This window comes from Danio rerio, chromosome 3 (genome assembly GCF_049306965.1).
Source record: "Danio rerio strain Tuebingen ecotype United States chromosome 3, GRCz12tu, whole genome shotgun sequence".
Taxonomy (NCBI): domain Eukaryota; kingdom Metazoa; phylum Chordata; class Actinopteri; order Cypriniformes; family Danionidae; genus Danio; species Danio rerio.
In genome coordinates, this window is record NC_133178.1 from 35,535,732 (window position 1) to 35,562,719 (window position 26,988).

A 26,988-nucleotide genomic window follows, 5' to 3' on the forward strand; every position below is an offset into this window, starting at 1 on the left:
TAACACATCCAAGGCACAGATGGCAGTGTAGAAGCAGAAAATTTATTATAGGTCAAAAAAAGTATCTTATACACTTTACGGAGGAAAAAAATTAAGACTTGAAGAAAGAAAAAACTTTTTAAAGGCATGGTTTAAGGGGTAAGTTTCACAATTTTCAACCAGCTTTGTACGGTTATGTTGTAGGCATTATAAGAAAATGAACATTGCTTACTCCCGGGACTTGAAGAAGTCTGGTAGCATGGAAATCAACACTTTCAAATGCACAAGCATCAGACTATTTTTTTCTAGCATTGAGTACATGGTTATTTGAAGAAAAAAATCCATGGAACAGCGTGGCAGTACTTCATGATATTTAGAGATACACTATTGACCTTATTCTTCACATATAAGCAGGCACAGCCGTTTTAATCCTTTTGGCTTGAGATGTCACATTAACCTCCATTCTTTACAATAAAATGGCTTGTTGTGCTGCTTAATGTTGCAAACTGATATTTTGTGTTGTGTTGAAACATAATTGTTTGTAGAGCGAGTAGTTAAACCGTTTTCTGCTGCTTATTATTCCCAGTCATAGCTGCCAAAACAGCCCTATCAGGATAGACAAAGTATCCATTTTGGACACTTGAGACTTGCACTGAACATTTACTGAAAGGAAAAGCACCCCCAGAATGTCAGTATTACAACAGAAACCAAACTGTTAAACTTGTGGAATGCCCTATTTTTAATGTTATCAGACGTTGTTGTTTTTTTATCTGGATGGATTTTAAATGAAATATTTTTTAAATGTGTATCTTTCTAAAATTGTACTTTAAAAAAAAAAATCAATAGTAAACCTTAAACTGTTTGAGATTTTTATCTTGTATATTATTACTGTTATTATTTATGTATTTTATCTTGTGTATTATTTATTGCTGTTGATGACTTTTAATTGATAGACTTTTAATTGATTTAATTGATAGAATATTTAATACTAAAACAATCGCAAAAACAAGTGCACTTCCGTATTGCAGAATAAGGTCATTAGTGCTAAAGAGTTAATTAACCATTATTTTATGATGTTCATGCCCAAAATGCATGGAGGCACCATGGTACTCGGTAATAAATTTGCTTGCTTGTACAACCCTGCATACACACCCTTTTTAATTAGTCAGTTTTTACCCATAAAGAACAAACATAAGTACCAATCCTCCTTTGTAGGAGATGATCAAGATTAAATAAGTATAAATTACACAGAAATAGGAAAAAACATGAAGCGAGAAGGAAATCCGTTTTCTTAGTTGTTATCCTGGGTGTTGCTGATTGACTCCATCTGAAGTTCCCCAGGTTGACACACTGATGTAGCAGATGGACCCCCATCTTCTGGGATCTCTGACGTTTCCATCATGGTTCTGCGTGCTTGTCTAAAGCTTCCACCAGCGCTACGCCTTAATGGTGTGCTGAAGGATGAATCACTGCCACGCCTGAGGAACATAAAGGATACTAAGAATCCACTTGTCTCCAAACACGATTTTCAAAAGTGATTATCTATTCCACTGATTTTATATCTTTGTACAATACAGAGAATGTCAGTGGAATTCTGGTTTCACATACACAATAAAAAGGAGTCACTTCAGAACAACCTGAGTTTGCTCCTGAGTGAGGAAACTTCTCTGCTCAGGGCATCGTTGGCCTCGATGGCCTCATTCAGCTCTTTCTGAAGTTTACGCCGAGCAGCAGTAGCACGCTGAGATTCTTCATCGCTCTCTTCCATCTGCATCTTCAGCTGCCTTGCTCGAAGATTTGCTTTCTCAGCCTTAAACATATGCAACGTCCATTAGATTTGTCAGAATAGAACATAGGACGTCAAATACTTTACATGAACCCTTTATACCTGGTCCTTATATTGCTCCATCTGTTTCCGTTCATCCTCTACCTGATTCATCAGCTCCTTTAGTTTCTTGTCTTTCTGGCGCATGGCCTTTGCAATTGCTTGTCTCTCTCTAGAGCAAGAAAATATTTTAGTCGGGCCTACTTTTTCTTTACAACCAAATCCATCTTAATGCTGATGATCTCACCTGCTTTCATGATCCAGCTGGTCTTCTGTTTGTTGTAACTTCGACTCTAGGGCAGCTACAGTGGACCGTTGCTTGGACTTGACTTGTCCCTCCATCTCAAGCAGCTTGGCCCTGAGCTCTTTGTTCTGCCTCTCCATCTGCTGCCAGCCACTCTCCATCCTCTGAGCATTGGAGCGTTCAGTATGCAGCTCATTGGTCAGCTGGTCCACCTGGTTATAGATTAAAATAGATCTGTTGTATAAACTGGAACAACAGTAACTGCCTTAAAGTGATGAACAAAAACCAGTTACCTCCTGCACACTTCTTCGCAGTCTCTCATTAAGCGTCTCTGTGGTTGCCTGTTCATCATCAAGCTCCTCTTCCAAATGTTGGATCTTAGATTCCAGACGACGTTTCTCATCAGACGTACCAGATCTATCAGTGTGCAATAATTGTATGTTTAGTGGCTTGTCCTGTTTATTTTTCTCCTTTCACTAATAATAACCCTCAACTTACTTTCCGAAGGAACCACTTGCCATCTCCCCTGCTATCTCATCCCTCTCTCTTTCAGCATGTTTGCGAGCTTTCTCTGCTGAAGCAAGTTCCTATAAAGGGATTGGTATTGCCGTTGTATGGGAAGTAATTTAAGTACATTGCAGTAAAAAAATGTGGTATTATGTTACCTCATGCAAGTGTAAGATTTCGGCCTCCATAGCTCTGGCCTTTCGCTCAGATTCTCTAGCATCGGAAAGAACTTCCTTGTGGGATGCTCGAGCATCTTCCAGCTCCCTCTGGTAGTCTTTCATCTGAGTCTGTCATGGGGAAGATAAAGGCTGGTGGGAATGGCTTGGGAAATTCTGAAAGAATTTGAAGAGTTATCTTTCTGACCTGAATCTTTCGGAGTTGTTTAACGGCCTCATCCCTCGCTCTGCTGTTTACATCAACCTGGTCTTCAAGGTCCTGCAAATCCCCTTCCAGTTTCTTTTTGGCAGCAGCCAAGGACGTTCTCATCTTCTGCTCATCTTCTAGCTCAGCCTCAAGCTCACGGACCTGTGCATGAAGTGAGTAAATAATAAAAGAAAAGATTTCTTGCTATTGCTTTATGAATAAAGTTAAATAATCTACAAGTGCAGTTCAAATTCAAGAAGACCCAGAAAGAAATTGATCTACACCTGCTTGAGGAGTTGTTTCCTCTTCTCTTCACTTTGCTCCTCTCTGCCTTGGATGTCTCTTTGTATTTGGACTTTGAGGGCCTGCATATTTACTTCCAAATGGAGCTTAGCATCCTCCGCAGCCTGTAATTCATCTTCAAGCTCCTCCATCTGAATTGTCATTTCTTCCACTTGAGCCTCCAGTGCACGTTTGGTCTTCTCCAGCTCATGGGCCTTTTATAAATGTTATGTTTTTATTATTGTTTACATTCAGATGACTACTGTACACCTTCACATTTACAATTAACTTCTCTCCAATTTTCATTCGGCTTTAAAATGCAACTCACATTTTTGTTGTCTTTTGAACTGATTAGATCTTCCATGTCAGTGCGAAGTGTCTTGTTGAGTTTCTCTAACTCACGTAATGAACCCTGGCATTCCTCCAGCGCTCGAGTGAGGGCCAAACATTTGGTCTCCTTCTCCCGTGCCTCTGCCTCTGCGCAGTCACGCTCCTGAGAATATTTGCTGGAGAGGGTCTTCTCATCCGCAAGCATCTTGAAGAGAAAAAAGTAATTGAGCAGCAGTAATCTTACTGAGGAAAAGGACAAATTATAACAGAAATGCAACCTGGTCAAATTTCCTTTGTTTCTTCTCCATATTTGAAACCAGCTGTCTCTGGTTGTCTAGGTCTAACAGGACGTCATCCAGCTCTTGCTGAAGATGGTTCTTGGTCTTCTCTGACTTGTCATAGCTTGCAGTTTTCTCTTCTAATTCTCCTTTAGTGGCCTCCAGATCCCTCTGTAGCCGTTTTTTGCTTTCTTCAAGCATTTGGAAATTGCTGGAGTACTCGTCCAATCTCTTTTTTGCCTCCGACAACTGTTGTGGAAACAAACATTTTTAGCTCAGCTTTTCAGCTTCATTTGTACATTTTCTAAGATGCTTTTTAAAAAATATTCTGAGATATGCGTTACAAATGTGAGAGACTGACTTGTGTGTTAAGACTAGAGACATGTCTCTCCACATTCCTTCTGGCTTCTGTCTCTTCATCTATTTGTTCCAGAAGACCATTTCGTTCATCCTCCATTTGACGCAGTCTAGTGGAAAAGTTAAGTTTTTGACGTGTCTCCTCAGCAAGTAGCTCCTGACAGGAGGACAGACAAATCATCATCAATCAGGTGCATCTTAAAATATGCACTATAACCTTATGGTGTTCACTTCATTTTAGATGAGAGTTTTTCAAAAAGCATGACTCCACGTTATGACGATCCTGCTTTGAAAGTTTCTTATTTTAAAATATAAAGGTAGCTTCACTCGCCAGGCACATTATAAACTACTTCTTGCTAAACCAAAATTCAAATTATTACGATTGTATATGTTTATAGGGTGAAGAAGATTTGCTAAAAGTTAAACTGAGCATCAGAATGAGTTAGAAAAAGGAATTTAGGTTTATTCATAAACCATTTTCGAGAGAATCACATGCTTATAAATGATCTTCACCTTGAAGAATCCCCCCTTCCACCCTTACTCCTACACCCTACTCCTGGTGATCCAGTGGTTAGCAATGTTGCCTCAAAGCAAGATTGTCACTGGTTCAAGTCCTTTTCAGGCCAGTTGACATTTCTGTGTGGAGTTTACATGTTCTCCCTGTGCTCGTGTAGGTTTCCCCCGGCTTCCCCCGTTTTACTCCAACCGTCCAAAGGCATGCGGCATTAGTGAATTGACTAAACCAAATTGGCACCACACATTGAGCTCTTAGACGGCAGTACATAGCAATTATGAATTTCTCTGTAGCCATAAACAGCAGGGGAGTTCGCGAGGTCTACCTGAGCTCAAACTCCCTGGAAGGGGAGTGAGTCCTGGGCTGGAGGATCTTATGAGCTCAGCGCTCTCTCCCAGGACAGCACGCCTAACACACTTTATAATCAATTATCAGCTAAGTGTGAACTCTTGAAGGGACTTTAAACTTAAGATGATTGTCAATGCCATACAGAGTTGGTCAAAGTATTTCAGAATTTGCTGATCTTTGCGGATTGTCATGCTCTAAGAATGAAAATCTAAAAACCATTTGCTAGTGGTTATATAGTACCTGTGCATCTTGGAGCTGTGAGTTAAGGCTGACAACGTCTTTACTCAGCTTGATGTTCTTGCTCTCTGCCTCATTGAGGATGCTGTTCACATTGTTATACTCTGTCTAAAAGAGTTCACGAAAGACATTCGTTATTCGAATATGCCTGTACAGAAATATTGTTTCGTTTATACCATATTGTTTACTCAGTAAATTAATCTGAATGTAAAACTCACATTAAGTTTGGACACTGCATCTCCAAGCTCCTCCCTTTTTCTCTCGCTCTCATTGAAACGAGTCTGAAGGTCAGCAAGCTGGGTCTCTACCTTCTTCTTCTTCTGCTCCAAATCCTGCTTGGCATTACCCAGTGAGCGAAGGTTTCCATTTAGGTCTCCAACCTCCTTCTCAAGGGCTTGTTTAGCCTTCTCCAGAGTGGCTTTGGCCTGTTTTTCAAGATTAGACCCATTGCTTATATTTAATGATTTTGCAGATGCTTATATCCAAAGTGAACTTAAACATTTTGAACTTTTTTTTTGCCAGTGTTAAGCAGTTTTCTCACCCGTTTAGATTGGTCTAGCTGCTGACTAAGTTCATCTACAGCCTGAGCATGTTTTTGTTTCAGCTCATGCACTTGAGCCTCATGGCTTCGGCCTTCATCTTCTATCAACTTCTTCAACATAGCCACCTCCTGCTCCCTCTTAGCCCTGCTCAACATACACAAAGTCGATAGTATAGGAGGAATCATGTTGCTGAAATGTTAATGCTATTGAAGTAATCACCTTAGCTCTTGCTGCACGGCTGTGGTGTCTAATGAGTCCTCTAGTTCAGTCCTCAAGGCTGACAACTCTTCTTCCAACTCCTTTCTGGCCTTTTCTGACTTCCTACCAGCCCCCTGTTCAGCTTCAAGCTCATCTTGCAGCTCTGAGAGAAGTCCTTCCATTTCGTGAATCTTTTTCAGAGCATTGCTCTTCTGGGTTGATTCTGCTTCCACGCTGGGTGATATACAGGTTGTCTGGTTACAGTTTACATTGAGCAGTGAAGCAATATCTTTAAAAAGCTATTTATGGGATGAGTAACAATGCACCTTGCTTGAAGTTCTTGAATTTCCATTTCACTTCTGGCTTGCTGTGTCTTAAGCTCTGCTATCAGGGTCTGCAGGTTCTTCATTTGTTCCTGTAAATCACTATGCTCTGTCTCCAGTTTACGTTTTGCTTTCTCTACGTCCTGACGACTCTTCTCTTCCTTCTTCATTCGAACTGCACAGGCGCACAGTAATGATTGTTTTAAGGTATTGACAATATTATTTAATAATGTAGATGATTAAAAGAAACGTTAAAACACCTTCAAGATCTGAAATCATAGATTCATGTTTAGCCTTTAGTTTAGTCAGGTTTTTAGATTTTTCTTCCTCCTCAGCAAGGTTGGAGCTAAAGTCAGCTAACCGCTCCTCCAGCTGTTGCTTCTCCTAAAAGTGCCAAAACAATAGCTAATAATTTAACAGAAAAAACACTCCAATAAACCATGATTAATAACTACAATAAACTACAATAAAACATGAACAATAAAACTGAATGATTAAATTGACAAAAAATAATTAGCCTAAATTAAAAGATGGGTAGGCCGTTCCATAGCTTTGGCAAACAATACGAAATAGCCACCCATGGTCTTAGGTTTACAGCGTTGCTGATACAGGGTTAGTCAGTCTAGATGCAGAATGAAGACTGTGGGTGGGAGTGGCGAAAATTACCTGGTCTCAAATGTAGTCAGGTGCTAGCCCATGCACTGCTTTAGATGTTAATATTAAGGTCTTAAAATCAATACATGACTTAACAGGAAGCCAGTGAAGTTGCTGAAGTACAGGGGTGATATGGTGGTGCGAGGAAGTGTGGGTTAAAACTCATGCAAGAGCTTGTTGTCGGCTCCAATAGCTTAGTAGTTAAGTGCGCCGACATATAGCACCATGGTGCTCACAGCGACCCGAGTTCAATTTTGCCGACCCTTGCCCTTTTTCTGCTCTCAACTATTTCCTGTCAATTCTCTGTACTTTTCTATCCATTTCTATCCATTCTATCCAAGTTAAAACCCCCTAAATAATAATTATAAATTAAACCTCCGGCCCCCGAAGAGTGAGTTACAGAAATCACGACATGGTGTGATAAAGGCATGGATGTTCTGCATCAAGCATGATAGAAAGTCTGATCGGCGCAATGTTACGTAATGTATTGTAATGTTTATTTACATAGCACATTTAATGTGTATGGCCATACACCCAAAGTGCTTCACAATAATGAGAGGGGGGTCTCTCCACACCACCACCAGTGTGTTGCATCAACTTGGATGATGCGACGGCAGCCACAGGACAACGGCGCCAGTGCACTCACCACACACCAGCTATTGGTAGAGTGGAGAGACCGTTTCGGTGGATGGGATGCCATGAAAGGGCCGATGGAGGGAATTTAGCCAGGACACCGGGGTTATACCCCTTTTCAAGATGTGCAATGGATTTTTAATGACCACAGATAGGGCCTCGATTTAACGTCTCATTCGTAAGACGTAGGTAAAACAAGGCTGTTTCTGTCAAGTGTGAGGTAAAACTGAGCTGTGCATCAGAAAGTACTGCAAGGTTGCACATCTGGGCAGAGGGAGACACTTGGAGATCATCAACAGAGAGTTTAAAATCATTTCACTGGTTAACATTGAGTGCCAATTAGTAGAACCACTGTTGTTTATACCTGATGTTTGTTTTCCAAATGGGGATGATTATGATCCAAATAAAACTGGTCAAACTTGATACAAACCTTTTGCAACTTGTTTTTCTGATCCTCCATGATGAGGACATCCTCTTCAAGTTTCTTAATCTTCCCATCGGCAGCGCCACTTTCCAACTGAAGCTTCTGTCGGGTGGCATCTTGTTCTGCCAAATGGTTTTCTAACTCCTAAACATAAACAATTACAGAATTAAAGTTATACTACTAATAAGTATCAGTATTACTATTGCTTTATCATCATTATTACTATTGTTTGTCTTTTTTTAGTTTCAACAATAAAAATAACAATTTGATGATATGTTTTCGACAAATTACAGTCTCATTAAATTCCACTTGTTCTATAGTTTGCCATAAGTAATCACTATTTAACCTTAAGTTTTTGTTGCAAATTCCCTTTCTCTTGCTGAAAAGCCTGACTGCGCTCCTCCTCTTCCTCAAGTCGAGCCTCCATCTCATGCAGCACCTCCTCCAGTTCTTGCTTCTTGGTCTCCAGTCGTATCCTGACCTCCTCAGACTCTGCGTACAGTTCTGCTTCCTCCTGGAGCTTCGCCTGCAGCTTATTCCTCTCCTCCACAACCTGTTGAGTAAATGCTTCAGCTGGTAAGTGCATATTTAATCTGTATGAATGACAATAGTAATTACGGCTGAGTTTGTGTCACATTTTTGATCTGACTTTACCTGGTCGTGTTTCTGTGTGATCTCCTTTAGTTCCGTTTCAGACTTCTGGGCAATTTCTTTGGCTTTCTGGAGCTCCTCTTCTATTTGATTCATCTCCTCTTCTTGACGAGTCACCTGAAGCAGGGGTTTGACCTAAAGGAGAAAATAAACTGAGTACTTGAGCATACATGGATAATGTGTAGCTGGGTTTTACACTTACTTTAGTGAAAAGTCTCCACCACTGCCAGTTCCTGAGTGTCAGATAAACAGCACAGTTCCTCTGTAGCACTTTCATGGCTGTCAACTGCTTTTGTTTGTTGCTGAATGCCCTGTAAATTTAGAGGTTTTAGATTTACTTAAAATGGCCACTGTGAGGCATTTTGATAAATATGATTACTGTTAATACAGTAAGAAAATTCAAGTAGATGGTGACTGATGTACAGTGAAGATTAAAGTCAAGATCAGTGTGGAGAACAGCCTATGCATTTTGAGCTTACTGCTTTGGTCCTCTTTTTTTTAATTATTTAAATAGAAGGAGCAATTTTTAAACATTTACACACTACTTTCATGAGTTCGTTAATAATATTCGATGAATAACAAGTTTAAAGAACACTTTGATTTTTAGTGATGTTAATCTATCATCTGGTTGTGAATTCATTTATTATCAGACAACCCTATTTAACTGGCAATCAAACTTTAGTAACTAATTAATTTATATAGCATTTATATAGCACTTTTATAGTGTATGGACACACACCCAAAGAGCTTTACAATCATGAGAGGTTGGTCTTTCTACACCACCACCAGTGTGCATCATACACTCGGATGGTACAACAGCACCAGTCCGCTCACCACACACCAGCTACAGCTGGAGTTGAGAAATAGTAATAGAGCCAATTTGGTGATTGGGGATGAATTGGGATGCCATGATGGGTTCAGACCACTGGGGTTACATCCCAGTTCTTTACGAGAAGTACCATGGGGTTTATAATGACCACAGAGAGTCAGTTAACGTCTTATGCGAAAGACACTGCTCATTGACAGTATTGTGTCCTCATCACTATACTGGAGCATTAGGTTGAGTACCCCCTGCTATCCTCACTAACACCACTTCCAATAGCAACCTCGTTTTCCCATGTGGTCTCCCGTCCAGGTACTGACCAGACTAAAGCCTGGTTTATACTTCTGCGTCAAGAGATCGGCGTGACCCACGGCGCATGCAATGCGCGTCACTGTGCACTTATACTTCTGCGCACTGTTTCTGTTGTTCTGCAATAACACTTCCGAAAAGCTAGTTGGCAGTGAGGTGTTATTGTTCCTCTGTGTCGAGTTTCTTCGCCTGTGTTTTGTTTTTTCCGAACACTACCTTAATGTACAAGTGGCTTAAACTCGCTCATTTTTTCCACTTTAACCATGAGGTAAATGCAAAACAAAACTTTCCATCCGTAGCTCCTTCACGGGACTCCACACTTGTAAACAATCGCTCCATTGGCCTCGCGCGGCTCTCGGTCCCGCCCAGACTTGCAGACTTCCAAGCCGTTGCGGCGTGTAGTTACATTTTTTGAGAGGTGTGCGTCAGCGACTCCAACGGCCAGGCCGTAGGGCTATGCGTCAACGTGTAGGCTGCGCCGTAGCATACACGTGCGCTTAACGCAAAAGTATAAATCAGCCTTAAAAATGTCACTTTAAGCTGTAAAGAAGTGTCTTGAAAAATATCTTGTCAAATATTATTTACTGTCATCATGACAAAGATAAAATAAATCAGATATTAGAGATTAATTATTAAAACTAACTGACGGTCACCTCTCAAAAAAATTTAACCACATGTCGCAACGATGCGTATCGCAAGCTCTGTGATTAGTCGGCTTGGTAGCACTGATGAGTCTGGGCAGGACCGAGAGCTGGGTGAGCAGATGGAGCGATTATTTCCAAATGTGGAGTCCCATGAAGGAGCTCTGGATGGAAAGTTTTGTTTTGTGTTTACCTCATATAGGTTCCCCTAGGCTGCCTGGTGATATGGCTAGGGCAAACTGAGTGAGAAACTCACAGCTAGCCAGACAGAGAATTTGGTAATTACAAATCTGATTTCTAAAATATTTCATTATTTACAATGACATTAACTAACTCATTCAAAATAGCCACTACAGTGCAATTGTGGAAAACACAACTAGCATGGTAAAACTGGTATTACACTACTTAATATTATTATTATTATTTTTTTTTATGTAAATCTTTCTGCAATTTTGATCTCCTGTATGTGCATGTCAAGAACTCACTTTCTGCCAAGAAAACCACGGGCCTGGGCCTGGAAGGCTATTATAATATCAGTCAGTTTCAGGTCTCGTTCTTCCTCCAGCTGTGCCAACACTCCTGTGCGGAAGAATATCTTGCTCAGACCAATCCGATACAGGTTTGGGTCCAAGTCTAGATGTTTAATCTGATGTTCATAAAACAGGGAGAAATTGTCATCAAGGGTAAGATAGGTTAATATAGCATTTGAATTGTCCCTGCCAGTAGAGTAAAATGAGATATTTTGCTCAACTCACCATAAGCGTACAGGATTGTTTTCCATCCATGAAACCTTTAGGAATGGAACCGGCAGCAAGAACCTCATAGCTAGAAATTTATTAATATCAATTTATTCTACAAACCTCAACTTAAGTGCCTACTAATGCCCTAAGTTTAAAGTTTATTGACATATAAAGTAGTTTTATGGCACGTCATTTTTATGATGTCAAGATATCAAGGATTTAGTATATCAAAAATGCTGACTGTAGATAAAACAATTACATGTCAACTATTAACAATGTTAATTTTCTATCAACAATGATGTCATCATTTGCAGAAATACAATTCTTCATATCAAAAATGCTGATGGTTGATATCATCTATTTAATTCTTGATATCAAACATTTTATTCCTGAAATCAATAATTAAGATTTTGATATCAATAATTAAATTGTTTAAATCAGGAATTGCATTTCCACTAGTAAAATGGTTAATTCTTGATCTCAAAAATTCATTTTTACTAGTTAAAATGATCATTCTTGATATCGGAAATTGAATTTGGTTTCACTTTTTTGAAATAAACAATTTAGAGGACTTCATTTTTGATATCAGTAAGCAAGTGGCTACTAAAGTGCAAATGTCTATTCTCTGTAAAAATTTTAAATGTAAATCGACATCTGTAAATGTATTTCAACATGATACATTTCTGATATCTGGATAAATATTTCTGATTTGAATACATAATATCTACAATTTTAACTTGTAGCAACACAATTATTGATATCAGAAATTACATTTCAACTACAACAAAATTAATCAACAATTACATTTGAATGAGTATTGACACTAATGAAAATACAATCCCAGATAGCAAAAATTGAATTGTTGATTCTAGCAATTTAACTATTGATATTCATTCATTCATTCATTTTTTTTTTTTTCGGTTTAGTCCCTTTAATAATCTGGTTGCCACAGCAGAATGAACCACCAACTTATCCAGCATATGATTTAGGCAGTGGATGCCCCTCCAGGTGCAACCCATAACTGGGAAATTTACTTTTGATATCAATATTTTAATTAATTAACAGTGCACATTTACTAGTAGTAATTCAGTTGTTGATATCAACAATATAAATCCTGAAATCAACAATGAATTTATTGATGTCAAGAATTACATTCAAACTATTTTGAATTTTGTTTTGCTAAATTTAAATTATTAACTTATGATGACATTTAATAATATGGTGACATTTAAATTTAATAAATTCAATTATTACATGTCAAAACGGCTTGCCATATTGCTTGCAATGTTACCTATGTCACACAGAATGTCTTAAGTCATCAAAATTAAACATGACCTTGGAGACATCTATGTCTACAAAAGTGTGTGTTACAGAAATGACTCACCGCTGGCGAAACTCATGAAAGACGATACGATTAGGGAAGCCCTGGCGACAAATGCGGATCCCTTCTAGTACACCATTACAGCTCAGCTGGTCTAGAACAAGATGGGCATCTATCTTGCCAGCCTGGGGATAGAAATGGGGATTTTTTTTTTCAAATACAACATCACACTCCAACAGTGCTGAGCAAATGTGTCAGGAGTCTCCAAAAAGTGATGAATCTGGCCGCTTCTATACACAAACAACAAGGAACAACCAGGGCGTTCGAATGAACAAAAAAACTTTTAGCTCTCCAACAATGCCATTGACTAAATAGGAAGCAGACAGATTTTTTTACTTTTTGTTTCATGCGTTATTTGCCACATGTTTCTGTTTGTGCATGTGTTGTCAAACAGATCTTGCAGTGTGTTTGAGCTATTTCGGTCAATGTACATATCTGCCCTTTAAAGAAGGCAAAGTTGTACAGTAGATTTGAACCATGCATGTGTATTCCTTGCAGTGTGTTTGAGCTTTTTCGGCCAATATACACAAGTTGTACCAGTAGGTTTAAACCACATTAAAGGATGATTGCTGTGGCATACCCTTTTTTCGTGGTTGGGAATGATACAGCGCACAAAGTTTGGTTGAGTGTTATGAAGAGTGGTCATGAGTTTGCCGAGGGACTCTTTGTACAGCTGCCCGACGGTGCGGAACATGCCTTTCTTGGACTTGGAAGCAGCAGGAGCTGAGCTGTCAGACTTGGCCATCTTAGCCATGGTTTCCAAACCCACCACACGGTCCACTGTGGAAACACCGGCATTTATTACAAGATACATTTTAATAACATGAAGGAGTCTCTTCTGCTTTTCAAACAGACTTGAGCAATCCATATTATTACTTATTCAGGCAAAGACTGACCATCTTTCCAGATGTCCTGAATAAAAGCACTGGATGAGTTGCTCAGCAATGCTGTGACGTTGTCGTTGAGTGGGTCCATGTTTTTAGTCAACCATGACATGGCATTATAGTCCACCTAAATTTAATGAAACTGTTACTATTATACAAACGGCAGTATATCTGTGCTGTTTTCCCACTTCATCTGCTTTAAACGTCTGTTCAGACAGATACTTATAGATACTCTTTTAGGATTGTTTTTAGGATTCTGTTGTGAAAATGTATAAGAACTGCATGTGAAATAGAAATCTTTTGTCCCATTATCAACACATTTACCGTCATTCTGTGCAATATAATGCTTTGACTGTTTGAGTAGATAGAAATACCTTGCCGGCATAGTGTTGCACAGTGAAGAAAGTCTTCTCCTTCAGATTCTTGGGTTTGGAGAATTTGCAGTGGCTTGAGTGAGTGTTTGTGAGTTTCTCAACAAAAGAAACATCAGTTGCCTTCGGAAACCAGCACTCCTCATCAAGCAGAGCAAGAATACCTGGAGGGTTGTTCTGTAAGAGAAAACCACTAGAAACATCATGACTGAGTAACCTTCGCCAGTTCTTAAGAGTCGACCTTATACAGCAGGGGTCACCAATCTCGCTTCTGGAGGTCCGGTGTCCTGCAGGGTTTAGCTCCAACTTGCCTCAACACACCTGCCTGGGTGTTTCAAGTATACCTATTAAGACCTTGATTAGCTTGTTCAGGTGTGTTTGATTAGGATTGGAGCAAAAATCTGCAGGACACCGGACCTCCAGGAACAAGTTTGGTGATTCCTGTTATATGTTTAATATGATTGAATGATGTTGGTCATAAACTGACTGGTCTCTCGATGAGCTCAATGCAGGGCTGCAGGTCCAGACCAAAGTCAATGAAGCTCCACTCGATGCCTTCCTTCTTGTACTCCTCCTGCTCCAGGATGAACATGGTGTGATTGAAGAGCTGTTGCAGTTTCTCGTTGGTGTAGTTGATGCACAGCTGCTCGAATGAGTTATCCTGTGAGGAAATACAAAAAAAAGGAACGTTTTAAACTTCATGTTTTGGTAATGTGTTCATAAAGATAATTAACGCTTATTATCACACTCACCTCAAAAATCTCAAAACCTGCAATGTCTAGGATGCCTATAAAAGAGGCTCCCTGACGCTTTGTTTTATCGAGAGCCTTGTTGACACGGCCCAAGATCCAGCGAAACAGACGGTCATACATGGCCTTAGCCAAGGCTTCCACTGCAAAGTCAGCCTGGTAGATAGACAGTATATCATATGAATAAACATTCTTATACAGTTGAAAATAAAATTATGTGTATCTCTTCCTGTGCAATTTTAACAATTTTCCATTATTTCCCAAATTATATTTAATAAAGAGCAAAATTATATTTAAAAAAGCTATTTTTTTAAACAGCAATTCCTATTGTATTTTTCACCTGGAGAAATTATTTGTGTGTGTGTTTGTGTGTGTTTGTGTGTGTTTGTGTGTGTGTGTGTGTGTGTGTGTGTGTGTGTTTTCAATATTACTGTTAATATTATATATTTTTTATAAATATTTTTCCAGTTGGCTACAGAACAACCCCTGATGCAAAACCATTATTATGAAGAACATTTTAATAATCTAAAGAACCCTTTTTCACCATGAAAAATCTTTTGCTTGGAAAAATTATTAAATAAACTATGAATCAATATATATTTTTTTACAAACTACAATCAATCTGTTGATTAAACAAGCATTTAAAACATTCTGAAAGGATTTATTATGCTCTGGTTGCCAAATTTATTATCATGGTTATTATTAAGTTGTGGGTGATGTTTAGCACTGTGTGGATTAGAATTTTATTAAGTATTTAATCAGAATGACTTGTATGAAGTTCTATGACACTTTGATTCAGACTTTCTTATTCTTGTGATTTTCTAAATCAGTTGATGACTGTAATTTGATAATGTTTTGTTTGTTCAGAGTTTGAGAGGATTTAGAAAAGAATTAAAGAGATTGTTCAGCCAAAAAAGAAAATTTACTCATTATTTAATCATCCCCAAGTATCTCCAAACCTTTGTCAGTTTTTTTTTTTTTTTTTTTTTAACAAAAGAAAACATTTTGAAGAATGTTGGAAACCGGTAACCTTTGACTTTCCACGAAATACCATAGAAGTCAATGGTTATCAATTTTTAGGAGAAAAACAAAAGTTTGTGAGAAGTGAAGTGTGAAAGTTAGTGTGAGAGTTAATGCACCTGTTCTTTGGTCTGTGCCTTCTGCACCAGCTCTCGGCCCACTTTGATTTTAGGAGTGAGCATGGCTTTGGTAAAGTCAGTCACATTAATCCCCTGCAGATGGCACACTTTCTGTGCAGCTGGCGAGTACATTTAATGCAACACATGAGTATTTTTTATTTTAGTCTGGTTCAGGATAAGAGCAACGTTGCAGAATAATCCATCTGTTTACCTGTGTTGTCTGGCATACTGGCCTGCTCTTGGTTTTTTTCTGCTTTGAACTCAATATTGCCCAGTTGCAGCACAGTAGAACAGATTTTAAACATGCCTTAAAAAAGCAAAACACGTAAGCAACATGAACGGGTAAGGTGTACATTTGTGATTGTCAAATATGATTTAGACACCTATTCGTTCTTCCTCGTTGAAGCCCAGAACCTCCATGGCCTCAAGAGTCTCCTCTAACATCTCGTCATCTTGCTGGTTTTGAACCTGGACATGTCCAGCCACCAGGAAACGGTAGTTAGCAAAGTCCTCTAGCAAGAGCTCCTCTGTGGAGGGGAAAGACTGTTACTGCTATGTCTGAAATGCAGACGGTAATTAAATATCACCTATTTTTAACCCACCTAGAAATCTGATATATGGAAAATTATATGTAACCCAAGACCACAAAACCTAATATTGTAAATTCATGTGAATAGCATAAACACATTGCATAAATAAAAATGATTGATATTTTTATGCCAAAAAACATTAGTATATTAAGTAAAAATCATCTTCCATGAAAATACATTTACATTTTTTAGAAATATGCTTTGCTTAGAACTTAATTTGGACAACTTTAAAAGGGGTTTTCTCAATATTTATATGTTTTTGGAACCCTTAAATTCTTTGCCAAATAGTGTCCTATCCTAATAAACATACGTCAATGGAAGGCTTACTTATTCAGATTTCAGGTAATACATAAATCTCAATTTCCCAAAAAGAAAAAAAAAAAAAAGAATTCTGGCCCAGATTTGGCATAAAGCTGGCACAGCGGGCATTCATCCGGCTCATGGGCCAAACATGGCCTGGGTTTGACAGAGGTGGCACCATCTTTAAGGCAGCACACAAGATTTGGGCCAGATGTAAAACGTAGTTTTTGGCTTAGATGTTAAAAATTGATATGTGGGCCATGTAAGTTTGGCCTGTCTTGACCCACATTCAAAATACATTACAATAATTTTTAAATAAAGTAAAAAAATCTACCAATCAGGTCGCTTTGAGAAAAAACATGTTCATAGTGTACCTAAAGCGCAATGCTTCGTGGGTTTATTAATTTCATTGCAATCGGCACACCAACATATCTGGCCCAGTTAAGAGTTATTAACTTGGCTGTGACTTGATCAAAAAAATGTTGCTTAAATAGGCTAATAATTTCTACCTTAAAAGGGTGTTTAAAAAATTAAAAACCGCTTTTATTCTAGCAGAATTAAAAATTTCAAAATATATGTCTCGTATTTTTATAAATGAAATCTAAATATGAGCCCATTTATGTCATTTGCATATATTTCCATGCATCCGATTTCTATACGGGAGCTCTCAGGAAGTAGAAAACAAATGCATCATTTTTTTTGTAAATAAAGTTATCTAATAAACTGACCAAATCAGGTTATATACTTCCACAAGACTGTGCTATAGAAGTAGATATGTTAAATACTCATGCTAGTCCTCACCTCGCATTTTGTCTTTTGCTCCAGCCACCATATAGTAGAAGATGTGGAAGGATCTCTCGATTTTGGCCTGTCGGATACAGCGAGACTTTTCCAGGAGGTCTGGATTCAGAGATGTTAAGGTGAGAGTGTTTGACTGTATAATTTACTATTGTAAGATGGATAGTTAAACTATTTATAAATTGAAAGAGATTATAAGGATACACGTTTCAATGTTTGCTCCAACGATGTAGCCGGTGTTGTCAAAGTTGATTTTGATAAATTTACCCTGAGAAGTTAAGAGCATTCTTTATTAGTTGATTATAAAGGTAATCAACAAATTTTCAGTATTGAAGCAATGAAGTGTAAACTCACAAATCTTGAAGAATTATCATTTTTGATGGTCTTTGCATTTCCAAATGCCTCCAGAATGGGATTGGCCTGCAGGAGCTGCTTCTCAAGCTCTCCCTGAATCAATTAATTCAATCAACCATTCAATGAAGTGTAATATAATATAATATAATATAATATAATATAATATAATATAATATAATATAATATAATATAATATAATATAATATAATATAATATAATATAACATAATATAACATAACACAATATAATATCATTTAATATAATATAACATAACACAATATAAAATAATATAATATAATATAACATAAAACAATATAATATAATATAACATAAAATAATATAATATAACATAACACAATATAATATAATATAATATAATATAATATAATATAATATAATATAATATAATATAATATAATATAATATAACACAATATAATATAATATAACACAATATAAAATAATATAATATAATATAATATAACATAAAACAATATAATATAATATAACATAACACAATATAATATAATATAACACAATATAATATAATATAATATAATATAATATAATATAATATAATATAATATAATATAATATAATATAATATAATATAATATAATATAATTAATTGATAAATTGTATAATATAATATGAATAATGTAAAATATTGGTAAATAATAATGCAATTATTCAGTTAAATGTATATTCCTGTAAAAATGAAATGTCGAGTCTTGAAGGATAGTAGCAAAAAATATTGATTGTAATTATTCTCTAAAAATTTAGTTTTAAAATCTTATTTAATTAAGAAAGCATGCTGCATTATACATCTTAGACACACTAAAGAAAAGAAAATGTCTTGGTCATGCATGATGCTTCATATATACTCACAAATGCTAGCTGGGATCCTTTTTGTTGCTAAACAAAGCCAAAAGAAGAAATTTAGAAACAAATAAATGGAAAAAATTGAGAATGACTTAAGTTTAAAATGTTTAGAAATGATAGTGTCTTTAATGTCTTCAGATCTGCATATCCTGCACATTATTGCTGAGAATGCATCAGTTGCATTTTGTTTTCTATATTTACAGCCACCAAAATTCAAAAACACATGCAAAAGCTTATGTACTACAGGATTAAAGTACTTTGCCATGTAACATTCAAACATACCTTGTTTGGTGCTGAAGAGCTTGTATCCTACATCAAAGATGTGACATTTGTATTAATCAAACACTGCACTGTTATTAAAATCTAAACAGTAATCAAGGACATGCAGAACCCATCTCACTGTACTGGATGGGGTATTATATATCAAACAGACGGACTCACAGAAGTGGCCTCTTTCTTTCCTTTATGTGATGATGCCACAACCGCCAGGTACTGGATGACTTTTTTGGTATTTTCAGTTTTGCCTGCACCAGACTCACCGCTATTAAACACACAGGATCACATGATGATTTGCATAGTAAGTGATAATAATTTACATTGAAGGCTGCTTTGCACATACAGTATGACATAAATGAGTATAATTTTATGGCCTGCGTAATGTTTGACCAGGCAAAATCTCTTGCAAAAACTCTTGCAAATTGTTCTGCTGATTACATCGTTACTGAATGGCACTTCAAAGGCACAATGAACACTTGTGTAAAATGAGTTTAAACGCTTTACCACTGAAAGAGGAGTTTGTAAAACTTTCAATAAAGCCTGTGTTTATAATGCACTATAAGTGAATGGTGACACTTTAGTTTAAGTACTGTTCCCAACTTCCAACTGTTAATTACTGGCTTATTATGGGCCTATATAAATAAATTTATATTTAATATAAATATATATTTTCCCAGTGTTGGGTTGCAGCTGGAAGGGCGTCTGCTACGTAAAACATGCTGGATAAGTTGGGTGTTCTTTCCGCTCTGGCGACCCCAGATTAATAAAGCGACTAAGCCCAAAAGAAAATAAATGAATGAATATATATTTATATTTTGATATCGGTTGTTAGTTGAAAATAGTATGGTCTTATTCTACACCCCTAATCCTACCCAATACCTAACTACTACCTATACTATTAATAAGCACCCAAGTTTGAGCTAAAAGTCTTAATAATTTCTACAATTCAGCAATTAAAGCATTAAACTTTTTAATAAATCGAGTATACATAATGTCTTATAGTAAAAGCTATATTATTATAGCTTTTTAAAGTTGAACTATTACTTTAGGAATACTGCATTATGCATACACTGTAAAAATGTACAGTTGAAGTCAGAATTATTAGCCCCCCTGAATTATTACCCCCCTGTTTATTTTTCCCCTCGATTTCTGTTTAACAGAGAAAAACAATTTTTCAACACATTTCTAAACATAATAGTTTTAATAACTCGTTTCTAATAAAAATGATTTATTTTATCTTTGCCATGATGACAGTAAATAATATTTGACTTGATATATTTCAAACTTAAAGTGACATTTAAAGGTTTAACTAGGTTAATTAGGTTAACTAGGCAGGTTAGAGTAATTAGACAATTATTGTATAATGATGGTTTGTCTTGTAGACTATCAGAAAAATATATATAGCTTAAAGGGGCTAACAATTTTGTCCTTAAAATGGTGTTTAAAAAATTTAATGCTGCTTTTATTCTAGTCGAAATAAAACAAAAGAAGAAAAAAAAATTATAAGGCATACAGTGAACATTTCCTTGCTCTGTTAAACATCATTTGGGAAATATTTAAAAAGAAAACAAATTCAAAAGGGGGCTAATAATTCTGATTTCAACTGTATGTGAACAATTAGTCATGACATCATATGTTTTTAGGTCATTGTAACTTGTTAAACTAAGATATTTATGTTCTAACTTAATTTTATAAGTTACACGAGCTGTTTTAAGTCCGTTTAACATAACAGAAGTTCAATGGACTCTTAAGGCTAATTTTATTCAGCTTAAAAATTTAAGACAACCAGCTTTTTTTAGTGTACATGCTTCACAGAAAGTCTTACTATTCCTTGAAAATTTTTTAGAGATAAAAATAAAAAACAATACAAGTAATAGATCACAGTTTAATGTAAAAAAATAATATTACAAAAAAAGCCATCACAAAAAAAGCTTTTATGTTACTTTAACTTATTTTAATATGTTCATCAGGTTTGAACACATTTTTTAAAGGTATACAAAGCCTAATATTTAACCTAATATCTTTAGTCAGTTTGACTGATGTAAGTTGAGATGACTAGAAAAGATCATGTGATTCAGCTAAAAAAATAAGGCAGTTTTTAATTTTTTTTATTTACAGTGTATATGGAGCAAATAACATGTATTTTAAAACTCACGTGCAGAGAATAGACTGGTCCTCACGCTCTGTGGAGAAAGAAAAACAAAACCCTGTAACTTCTGAACTAGTACAGTACATGAACAGGGCAAGAAATGCTTGAATTGTCACAGTTAAGAACCTGAAGAAGATTAACAAGGGGCCAGCCTGTCCTAACACAAACTCCACTATTGTTCACTGGAGCTCCCTGCCTCCTAAATTGTACGTATGCTTAACAGATTGCAGGGTGAGATTAACTTCAGTTCATCTTTCCAAAAATAGCTGTTAAAAGTTTTAGTAAGACCCCATGTATGGTGATTCTGATGGCTGTTCTGGTGCGATGTGCAGTGCCCATGCTCCAGTACATAACTGGACTGAATCACTATCCTAACATGGATCATTTTTACAATTTTGTCATTCAATATATGCAGTGCACAAACAGCCACAATAAAAAAGACATTTTTGGAAAGACAAAACTAAAAATAAACTACTAATAACACACTGTAAAAAAATTATATAATAGTCCTGGCATCATGTTATTCATGTTCTATTAATATAATAATTCACGTAAGCTGTTTTAAGTCAGTTTAACATAATATAAGTTCTTTGGACTCAGTAAGGTTAATTTGATTCAGTTTAATAATTTAAGGCAACCAGGATTTTTCACGGTGCAGTCAATAGCAGGAATTACTTCATATTTTGATTAAACTAATGTTAACATCTAATAAAATAAAGACAATTAAGTAAAATATGTTTATGATTTCTTTCGTTAATAAGCTGACTAAATGATAATGAAATATAAGTTGCATTTTACATTACTTTTGCAATTTCAACATGCATTTTAGTCCAATTTTAGTAGTTAATTCAAGTTATAGTTGGAAGGCCAGTGAACAAAAATCTTTGTATCTACTGGACAACTTCTAAAAACTAATTTTGTCTACAAAACATAATTAGTCAAAACGACAAAATCTTACAATTTTCATCTTTTTTCAGTGCACAGCTTTCTATTTTGTAAGATCATTTTTTTTCCATAGAACAATTTAATTTAGCCCATTCATTTACTAAACTGTAGAATATGTTGGGTTCCACACGATTCCTTCATGTTATCCAAACAAAAACAGATTAAGTTACCTTAATCGTTTTTACTCATTTAAGTGGAGCGTGACAAAACAATGAACTTGTCCCCACAACAATTAAAATTTTGTGTTGTTTCAACTCATTTTAAATAAGCAGTTTGAACAAGGAGCAAAACTTATTTTGTGTGTAAAAGTGTGCATTCAGTGAGTGAAAGCTGACAGTCACCTTGCAGCATGTTCCTGTAGGCATTATCAGTGACAGAGTAGATGTGTGGAGGAACCTCATGACGCTTCTTCCCCTTGTACATCTCAATGATCTTCTCAGAGTAGATGGGCAGCATCTTATAAGGGTTGATCACCACACAGAAGAGGCCTGAATATGTCTGGAGAATTGACATGATACATGTTAAAACAGGATGCAATATTGTTGCAACATTTGAAATATATTTGTGTACAAATACAAGTCTTTATTAAACATTATTAGACATTTTCAATATATTTGATACACTTTCTATGCTTTAGCATTGTGAAATTGAGAGTCCACTTGGAAATATTCAGGTTTCTGGATTTACAATTTGGAGTTTTGGTAAAGCTATTTTTGTTTTGTTCTACTAAACTACTGTTGACGTTTAAATAATAATGATTTCTTTCCAAAAAAAAAAAAATGTCATTGTTTCTAAATAAAAATTGGTCAAAACAACAAAAAAGTGACCCCCCCCTCCTCCCTCCCTCCCCCCCCTCCAGGGACAGACGAGTCTTCGCTGAGGCCAGCTTCCAGCCTTCACCACTGAGACTGCTGCTCTGCATAAGACTTTTGGCCAGCAGAGAAATTAAAATGGTCGTGCCGAACTGAGTCTGGTTTCTCTCAAGGTTTTTTTTCTTCACTTTCCTATCGGTGAAGTTTTTTTTCCCCTCTCCGCTGTCGCCACTGGCTTGCATGGTTCAGCATCGGTAGAGCTACGCATCGATAAATTTGCTTTTCAGTGTTTGGACTCTCAGTAATAATTTTAAACCACACTGAACTGAGCTAAACTGAAATGAACTTAAACACTAAAAACTAAACTACCCTGATTCAGTTACTATGACCATTTATGTGAAGCTGCTTTGACACAGTCGACATTGGAAAAGTGCTATACAAATAAAGCTGAATTGAATTGAACACACACACACACACACACACCATTAGAAGGGCATAAGAAAGCAGTACTTGGTGGAATACCCCCTAAAATTTAATTTACAACTAATGAAAACGTTAGTTTTTTTTAAATAAATGACAATATTATTTTATTTGAAATTTGAAAGAAATGTAATCAGACCTTCATAAATAAAATCAATATTGCCATTTTACTTAAACACACTTAGAAAAATCAGTCATTTAATTTTTCTTCAATTTTTCAAACAAATCCATCCATTCATATTTGACATTTACAGATTCACTTTTATATTTTTAAACCAAATCTCTAAAACTAAATGGAAAACATTTAAATCAGATTTGATACTAACCATGTTTTTCAGTTTTCACATATTGCAGAAAGAGAAAAGCTAAATTCATGTACCCTGTGTAATCACTTATCTGTCTGTATATGGTGATTATTGAATGCACTTACATAAATAAGGCCTGAGAAGTACCTCTCCCTGAGGTTGTGCAGCACTGAAGCCTCGTTCAGGCAGGTCAGAGCAGCCATGTCTTCAACCTTGTTGAATTTGGGTGGGTTCATCTTCTGAATGTCGTCTTTGCTGACGGTCACCTTCTGCCCGTTGTCCAGCTCCACCACCACCTCATTCCCCGTCTCTTCTTTAATGCTGGCTGACTGAAAACCATCCCTTTCTGAGGGAATCCACACCATCTTTCTGGTGGACCAGTCAGCCTGAGCCACCCCACTGTTTTTGAACTCACTGTCCAGGAAAAGGAACTTGTTGCTGTCATCGTTGTCCTGCATGGTCATCTTGAAGAACTTCTGTGAGTTATTCTGTGGTTAAAAGTCAATTCATTATTTGACTTTTTTTACAAAAAATATTTCAATCAAGAATGATATTTCTTCAGTGTGAAGCAAGCTTATGTTATTCAGGCGATATTAGAAACATGCAGTTGAAGTCACAATAATTAGCCCCCCTTTTATTATTATTTTTTAAATATTCCCCAAATGATGTTTAACAGAGCAAGGAAATTTTCACAGTATGTCTGATAATATTTTTTTCTTCTGGAGAAAGTCTTATTTGTTTTATTTCACTTGGAATAAAAGCAGTTTTAATTAAAAAAAAAAATCATTTTAAGGTCAAAATTATTAGCCCCTTTAAGCTTTATATTTTTCGATAGTCTACAGAACAAACCATCGTTATACAATAACTTGCCTAATTACCATAACCTGCCTAGTTAACCTAATTAACCTAGTTAAGCCTTTAAATGTCACTTTAAGCTGTATAGAAGTGTCTTGAAAAATATCTAGTCAAATATTATTTACTGTCATCATGGCAAAGATAAAATAAATCAGTTATTAGAAATGAGTTAATAACTATTATGTTTAAAAATGTGTTGAAAAAAATCTTCTCTCCGTTAAACAGAAATAGGGGAAAAAAATAAACAGGGGCTAATAATTCAGGGGGTTTAATAATTCTGACTTCAACTGTAAATGTATTTTATCACGTGTCTGTATTTGACACTGGGATGGGTGTGCAAACATTTGGCCTTATTTTATAATCTAATTAGGCAAACTGTAGTTATATCTTTGCCATTCATGGGTCACTTGTGCTCTCTAGCTGTAAACCTGTTGAAAGTCAATAATGAATGGCCCATGATCATTCCTTATATGGAGTGTGTCCAGTGAACGCAGTCCCAATGACAATTACAAGCTTTTCTGCTTTGCATGATTTTTACAGTCCCTGTCATGGACATTTGCAGTCTATTCTGTAAAAATGGCAGGTTTTCTGGTAATCGTTTACATATTTAAATAACCGTACACTGCAGAAACATGAAATTCTTATGACAGTAACAGTCCCAACTATTAAAAATGTTATTTATAATTAAGAGTTAAGATGAATTAACATGAAAAAGTAAAGAATGCTTGTCTTTCTTTTGGAATAAAGTACAATAACTCATCCTTTAAATTAAGTAGTATATGCAAGTATTATATACTACTTATAAGTTAAATAGTGCACAGAATAAATGAATACACCCCTATTGAAAAATTATGATTTTTAACCATTTCTTAGTGAATAAGGACAAAATATATTGATGCAATTTTACAAAACAGTTTTATTAAACAGTTATATTCATTAAAATAAGACTGTTGCTTGTTAACATTTTAATATTTATTAAATATATATTTACATTTTATATTTAATATTTTTTAAATTAAAAATAGGTGTTGCAAAACTGATTAATTGGGAAATTTCAATTTTACAAACATATTCATGGGGTTTACTCATTTTTGCACCATGACCTTAAATTACTTTGTTAAAATGGGTTTGGTTTTGGCTTACAAACATTTAAAAAAAGCAGATTTACACAAATGTTTCACTGAAAGTGTTTATTTAAAAGTAGTTTTTCTAAAAAAAAAGAAAAAAAATAAAATAAATAAAAATAAAAAACAATTTATCAGAGGTACTCGTTTATGCTGAGTACCCGTATAGCCTTATACATATAAAAGTATAAATTATTAATACTTACATGATATGATAACCTCTTCTTGGCTTTGCAGTGTCAGTGTGTGTGTGCTTGGAGCAGTATCCAGAAAGTGAGTGCCTTGGATGATCTTCATTAATATCTGAGTTTTAATTTATGGACAGCCTTGGCTTTGGTGGGCGGAGCAGACCACCTTACAGCCAAATTCATCAGAATAAACTGCAAGGGCTATTTGCCTATACCCAAATGACAAGGCCTTCCTTCTGAAAGGCAGCTTTGTACAGGTCATTAAACACTAAATTGCTATCTGTATGTGTCTAAGTGCCTTCACTGAAGTCATTATTTAATATTTGTGTTTTAACTTGGGCAGCTGATAACTGTGGAGCATTTAACCCACACACTATAAATATGTTACAAAACTTTAGTGTAAAATCACACAGGCCAGGTTCATGTGTTATTATTTTCAAGGTTTACACAAGTACACAAGTCTTTCCTTTCATTTTTAACTTTTAAATGAATAGTTTAAACACCAATACAAAAATGTGCTCTCAAGTTACTCAACCCCAGGCCTTTCTAGATGTATCTGACTTGCTTTCTTCAGCTGTAATTTTGAATTTGAGTTGTGTCACCTCATGCGTGAGTCATATTTTCATGTCTTGTTGCTGTGAATTAAAAATTAATTCATAATAAATAGTCTATAAATAAATAGAAATAGTATGTAAATAAATACTAAATAATATTCAGGTTCCCACACAGACAGTTTTTCCCTAGTATGAGTCATAGTTGTAATTGACATGTTTATTTTTACTCTTAAAGAGTCAGTAGTTGTTGATATAAATTGTATGAATTATCAAGGAACACAGTTTTAGCCTAAAATACTCTTTATTGTTCTCCTAAAGAAATAGAGTCATGTATTTCTTGGATGGCCTGAGGGTCAATAAATTTAGAGAAGTTTTAAGTTTAGAGTGAACTATATCCCGTCAATAAATTCTTTTTGCTACTGTATTTCAATGATCAAACCAAAGTAAAAAATAATTAAAAGAACCCTTAAAGGGATGGTTCTCCCCAAAGCAAGCTTATGTTATTCAGGCGATTTAAAAAACACAGTTGAAGTCAGAATTATAAGACCCCCTTTTAATTTTTTTTCTTTTTTAAATGTTCCCCAAATTATGTTTAACAGAGCAAGGACATTTTCACAGTATATCTGATAATATTTTTTCTTCTGGAGAAAG

At 35.8% G+C, this 26,988-nt stretch overlaps 1 protein-coding gene and 1 long non-coding RNA gene across 3 annotated transcripts; one reads left to right on the forward strand and one right to left on the reverse strand.

Annotated features, from left to right (window-relative positions):
* Window positions 1–23: 23 nt before the first annotated feature.
* myh11b (myosin, heavy chain 11b, smooth muscle) lies at window positions 24–25,900 on the reverse strand. 2 transcript variants are annotated; one of them, XM_017354803.4, is made up of 43 exons: window positions 25,802–25,900; window positions 23,742–24,104; window positions 22,361–22,517; window positions 21,081–21,108; window positions 19,091–19,190; window positions 18,932–18,958; window positions 18,656–18,682; window positions 17,769–17,861; window positions 17,619–17,682; window positions 17,418–17,516; window positions 16,110–16,253; window positions 15,938–16,033; window positions 15,727–15,845; window positions 14,591–14,743; window positions 14,326–14,499; window positions 13,842–14,015; window positions 13,480–13,594; window positions 13,164–13,363; window positions 12,587–12,708; window positions 11,218–11,287; window positions 10,948–11,108; window positions 8,892–9,000; window positions 8,693–8,824; window positions 8,385–8,591; window positions 8,045–8,182; window positions 6,588–6,711; window positions 6,331–6,502; window positions 6,026–6,238; window positions 5,806–5,950; window positions 5,483–5,689; window positions 5,268–5,372; window positions 4,170–4,322; window positions 3,809–4,057; window positions 3,529–3,735; window positions 3,203–3,415; window positions 2,919–3,080; window positions 2,714–2,842; window positions 2,547–2,635; window positions 2,342–2,465; window positions 2,052–2,260; window positions 1,868–1,976; window positions 1,617–1,789; window positions 24–1,457 (listed from the first exon to the last, which is right to left on the reverse strand). In XM_017354803.4, exons 2-43 carry the CDS (start codon window positions 24,078–24,080, stop codon window positions 1,271–1,273), a joined length of 6,018 nt encoding a protein of 2,005 aa, XP_017210292.1. In that variant the 5' UTR covers window positions 24,081–24,104; window positions 25,802–25,900; the 3' UTR covers window positions 24–1,270. The 2 variants fall into 2 exon arrangements, with proteins under 2 accessions (XP_017210292.1, XP_073800856.1); XM_073944755.1 differs by lacking the exons at window positions 18,656–18,682; window positions 18,932–18,958; window positions 25,802–25,900 and having other exon boundaries at window positions 23,742–24,102.
* On the forward strand, window positions 6,023–9,146 carry LOC141381241 (uncharacterized). The gene is made up of 2 exons (XR_012401111.1): window positions 6,023–8,614; window positions 8,723–9,146. It is a non-coding gene; the product is annotated as an uncharacterized lncRNA (long non-coding RNA).
* Window positions 25,901–26,988: the final 1,088 nt, after the last annotated feature.

Excerpts from the sequence above, each read along its gene's own strand:
- myh11b (XM_017354803.4), bottom strand. The coding sequence starts at position 24,080 with ATGACCATGCAGGACAACGATGACAGCAACAAGTTCCTTTTCCTGGAC. Across the intron at positions 5,690-5,805 it reads AGCTAGACCAATCTAAACGG|GCCAAAGCCACTCTGGAGAA; the intron begins GTGAGAAAACTG and ends CTTGAAAAACAG. Across the intron at positions 5,373-5,482 it reads ATGCAGTGTCCAAACTTAAT|ACAGAGTATAACAATGTGAA; the intron begins GTGAGTTTTACA and ends GAACTCTTTTAG.